Source organism: Propithecus coquereli, unplaced genomic scaffold (genome assembly GCF_000956105.1).
Source record: "Propithecus coquereli isolate 6110/MARCELLA unplaced genomic scaffold, Pcoq_1.0 Scaffold755, whole genome shotgun sequence".
Taxonomy (NCBI): Eukaryota; Metazoa; Chordata; class Mammalia; order Primates; family Indriidae; genus Propithecus; species Propithecus coquereli.
In genome coordinates, this window is record NW_012153674.1 from 245,079 (window position 1) to 249,999 (window position 4,921).

The following is a 4,921-nucleotide window of genomic DNA, read 5'->3' on the forward strand; positions in this document are numbered from 1 at the left end:
TTACAATGCATCATTCATTACTGCAGAGGTACTACGTGACAAAAATCACTAGATCCCATCAATGTGCAACCAAAACTTGTAAACACCTTGGCTCCTATTAATATGTGATATGTACGTTCTCTCTCTCATTTAACAGAATATGGAATTGACCAACAGCACAGTCAGTTTCTTAACTGTTGTTCACAATGAATGGCTGTTTAATGGGTGTATTTCTGAATCACAAACATGCATGTAGTGGTAGTTTTTCATCTAGTCTATATGCTGCAGCAGTCTCATGCCTATTCCTTTCTCAACAATTTTTTCCCTCTTACCTTCCTCTACAGTATCTATTTCAGTTCATCCTGTTAGCAAGATAGGATTCAGCATATCCAGAATGGCAAACAATTTATTGTCACTCAATCCTTTTTTAATTCCTACTTAACACCCTGATTTTACCCAGGTCCTACTGCCCACCATATTACAGATCATTCACAGTAGAGTTCATTTGAATAAAAGATTTTACAGAGCAGGAAGAAACCTTTTGAGTTCATCCTGTCAGTCCCCTTACCTGTAAGCTAGACAGTACCTCATTATTCCAGACTGATACCCACAGCTTCCTTTAATCATCCAACAAAGCATCTCAACTCCTCAGTCTTGCAGAAATCTAATAATATTCAAATACACCTTCTCAACCTAAACACCATGTACCCTTCTGTTCCCCAGATGAGATCCCCTTTGAACATGGTTCTCATTATTGGTTCTGAGTCATTTATATTATGACCTAGATTCCTTCCTTTCAACCTTTTGGGCATGTCCCTGAGGTACCTAGAGACATCCCTAGAATCCCGTCTTTGGAATCTAACATGATTATCTCCTGTAATTTTGAGACCTTATGTATCTTCCTTTGAATCATTGCTTCTTGGAATTTTTAATATGTTTAGAATCTAGTTTCCTTTGGGAAATCAATGAGTCTAAACTGCATCCAGCATGTATATTATTGTTCTTACAGTGTAAAAGACTTGAAGGGTGCAACATATTCTTTAGCTGATCAATGAGACATAAATCCATTTCTTATAAATTTGTCAAAAGACTCTTTCCACTCCAAAGCTCTTACATCCACAAAGCCTCCAAGCCAAATGCACAATGTGTATTTTTTTATTTGGGTGTCCAAATGAAAACTACCTGTTCCTTTCCAATGCTGAGACTATAAATCTATAAAAATACAGCAAAGATAGAGGTGGGAGGTTGCAGGGGGCTTTGAGTACAAGGAAATGAAGGAGAAATACATTTTTCTTTTGAATGCCCAAATAAACAAGGGCACATTACCCAACTTACCCTAAAGGACTTGAAGATGTAGAAGGTATGGATAAAAAGAATTATTTTATCAAATTGCTTAGTTATAGAAATATAGATCATAATGGGTCAACATCCTTCAAAATCACCTAGTCTAACCCTATAAATATTTAGATAGTGAAACTGAAGCCCAAAGAAAACAAGTGATTTGACAAAGGTAACATGGATATTTGAGTCTTAGAGTCTTCATAGTGTTTATTTGCATTCTCTTGTGCTACGTTTAACACCAAAACAACTAGCTAAGAAGTGAATTTTTTGTCAGTCTTGTTCTTTGATGTGATGTGGCAAAGAAGTTATTTTTAACCAAATTAAATCTTCTTTTAAAAAAATGAACAGATGTGAATTCAGCTAATCAGGTTCGGATGGGGATACAGCCTCAAAAGTCAACTGAGTCTGGTCATGTTATTAGCCACTGAGTCCTTTATGAACTGCATCCTTATTTTTACTGTTATTGAACTTTGGGCCAATTTCAGTGACATGTTTACTTGCTTATGGAAACCTAATCAAGCACTATCCTCTCCCACTTGTTTATTTCTATTACTCGTTAAAGCTATCCATCCCATGAAGTAGTATGATTAATTGTTCTATTTTGAGGAGGCCTTGAATCTGATGGATTTCAAATATATACTTTATTCATGCTAGTGTTCCCTTGGTCCCAATGCCTGTAGGATTTGTGTTTAGGCTTCCTTGTGTACACCTTTTTGGCTGTTCAGTCTTCTAAGTGGTGTGATGTAGCAGTGTACTGTTTGTACAATGTTTTCCTTATAGTCATCATTATCAGTTCTAGGCTTGATCAGATCCTTCTGGGAATGACTACCTAATTCTTCCTGATTGTGGTACAATCTCCATACAAGCATGGGCTTTCTAGATGTTCAATTTTGCTTAATTAAATATGGTATAAAATGTTGCTGCTCTTTTAAAAAGCTAGTTTATTGTGTAAAGTAAAGATAGAGAAAAGCAGTCCAAGTAGATTCTGTTTGGTAAATCTTATCAATATGGAGTTGACTCAGGGCGGTAATAGGTACAATTATAGGAGGTATTTGAAATAATTCAGGGTTTGCCTTCTCTAGTTCCCTTATTCTCAGTGCCGCTCCCATGTATACAAAAGTTTGATTCTGGAACCACCATGCCACTTAAAAAGAATCACCTCCTCAATAAGTTAAAGCAGCCAGTAAGGTGAGGAAAACTATAAGACGATTAGACTTGGCTTCCTTATTGTCTTGAGAAGACTTTTTTCCTATTACTCTACAGACAGTTTAATTCTTACCCTCTGTGTCTCTGCCATATCTCTGCCATTATTACATTCTGCTTGCTCGCCTATATTTATTGAATCAAACAATGTCCTTTCCCATCTGGTTTTTTGTTTGTTTGTTTGTTTTTGAGAGAGAGTCTCTCTCTCTTTTGCCCTGACTAGAGTGCCGTGATGTCATCATAGCTCACAGCAACCTCAAACTCCTGGGCTCAAGCAATCCTCCTGCCTCAGCATCCCGAGTAGCTGGGACTACAGGCATGCACCACCATGCCTGGCTAATTTTTTCTGTTTTTAGTAGAGACAGGTCTCGCTCTTGCTCAGGCTGGTCTTGAATTCCTGAGCTCAAGTGATCCTCTGGCCTCCCACAATGCTAGGATTACAGGCGTGAGCCACCACGCCTGGCCTCCCATCTGTTTATTCTGCTTATCATAAATTACACTGAAAGGAGAATTTTGATTGGTGATATATAAGTATATCACTCATATATATGAGAAACTTCTCATTCATGACTTTTGAGGCTTTCTCTTTTGTTGCTTCTGCATTGCTTCAGAAAGTGGACCTTGCATTTAACATTAGGTTCCATTTTTATTAGAATGCTGATGCTCAAGGCTTACATTTCTCTGCTAGCAAACACCTGAATGAACTAGCTGGTCCTGTGAACCTAGTCATATGACAGAATACAAAAGTATCAATGATCTGATCTTTGTTCACAAACTGCTTTATAGTCTGAATGAGATGACCAAACTTGCCTAAAGAAGTAGGTGAGGTCAATTACAAAACGAAAGTGTAATATGAAGATCACTGTAAAGTGACTGAAGATAGTGGTGATAATAGGACCTGACCTTTGTTGATTCCCTGCAAAGTACTTATGCCTGTGTGTTCTCATTTATTGTTTCTATTCCCTCTCTCCTAGGATTTTCTGATGTGTCCTGAGGTCCATGTAACTACAAGGGCTCTCCTTTATCACCATAAGTGCCACCCTGACCCAAAACCACTCAGAGCTCAAAAATCAAGGCAAAATGGATGCTGCAGTGACAGATGATTTTCAACAAATTCTGCCTATTGAACAGCTACGCTCTACTCATGCTAGCAATGATTACGTGGAACGGCCTCCAGCCCCCTGTAAACAGGTCCTCTCCAGCCCTTCCCTTATCATGCAAACCCACAAATCTGATTGGTCTCTGGCTACCATGCCTGCTGCTCTCCCCCGCAGTCTCAGCCAGTGCCATCAATTGCAGCCTTTGCCTCAGCATCTGAGCCAATCTAGCATTGCCAGCTCAATGTCTCATAGCACCACTGCCTCTGATCAAAGGCTCTTGGCCAGCATTACACCCTCACCTTCAGGTCAGTCCATCATCCGAACCCAGCCTGGAGCAGGAGCCCACCCAAAGGCTGATGGTGTTCTGAAGGGAGAAGCCGAGCAGTCTGCTGGGCACCCCAGTGAGCACCTCTTCATCTGCGAGGAGTGTGGCCGCTGCAAGTGTGTCCCCTGCACAGCAGCTCGCCCTCTCCCCTCCTGCTGGCTGTGCAACCAGCGTTGCCTTTGCTCTGCTGAGAGCCTCCTCGATTATGGCACTTGTCTATGCTGTGTCAAGGGCCTCTTCTACCACTGCTCCACTGATGATGAAGACAACTGCGCTGATGAGCCCTGCTCATGTGGGCCTAGTTCTTGCTTTGTCCGCTGGGCAGCCATGAGCCTCATCTCCCTCTTCTTACCCTGCCTGTGCTGCTACCTGCCTACCCGTGGATGCCTCCATCTGTGCCAGCAGGGCTATGATAGCCTCCAGCGACCAGGCTGCCGCTGTAAGAGGCCCACCAACACTGTGTGCAGAAAAATCTCTTCTAGTAATGCACCCTTCCCCAAGGCCCAGGAAAAGTCTGTATGACCCTCCCACAAGATGGATCCAGAGCTTTCTCGTTACCCCATCAGTAAAGCATAGGCCTCATTCTTGGACAGGGTGGGGGGAAGTAATAAACTAGCCAAAGTTAGGACCTCACCCCTTTTGTTCCTGCGATGTCAGGGGAATGACCAAGTACATCCTGATGCAGGATGCCTTGTTCTTTCTCGTAGTATCTATCTCACTCCTCTTCAATTGTTTTACACCCGGCCAGCTCAGCCCTTATGGCTGTTGTGGAAAATTCAGGTGATATGTGGGCATGAGGTTTGGACACTGAGGACTGACAGAGCCAGCAACGTGGAGGTTGAGGGGCTCCCCAATGTAATGCCTCTCGATGCAGGCTCTGGTTGTCGCTCTGCTTTCCACAGTGCCTTTGGAAGCTTTCTTCTAAGTTGGTTTTCACAGGTACATGTGGAACAGCATTCAACCTTCCAGGGAA

General features: G+C 42.0%; 1 protein-coding gene across 1 annotated transcript; it reads left to right on the top strand.

Annotated features, from left to right (window-relative positions):
* The first annotated feature begins 3,539 nt into the window (after positions 1-3,539).
* Positions 3,540-4,637, top strand: SPRY3 (sprouty homolog 3 (Drosophila)). The gene has a single exon (XM_012662179.1). It carries the CDS (start codon positions 3,604-3,606, stop codon positions 4,468-4,470), a length of 867 nt encoding a protein of 288 aa, XP_012517633.1. The 5' UTR covers positions 3,540-3,603; the 3' UTR covers positions 4,471-4,637.
* Positions 4,638-4,921: the final 284 nt, after the last annotated feature.

Coding starts and splice junctions, on each gene's coding strand:
- SPRY3 (XM_012662179.1), top strand. CDS start 3,604: ATGGATGCTGCAGTGACAGATGATTTTCAACAAATTCTGCCTATTGAA.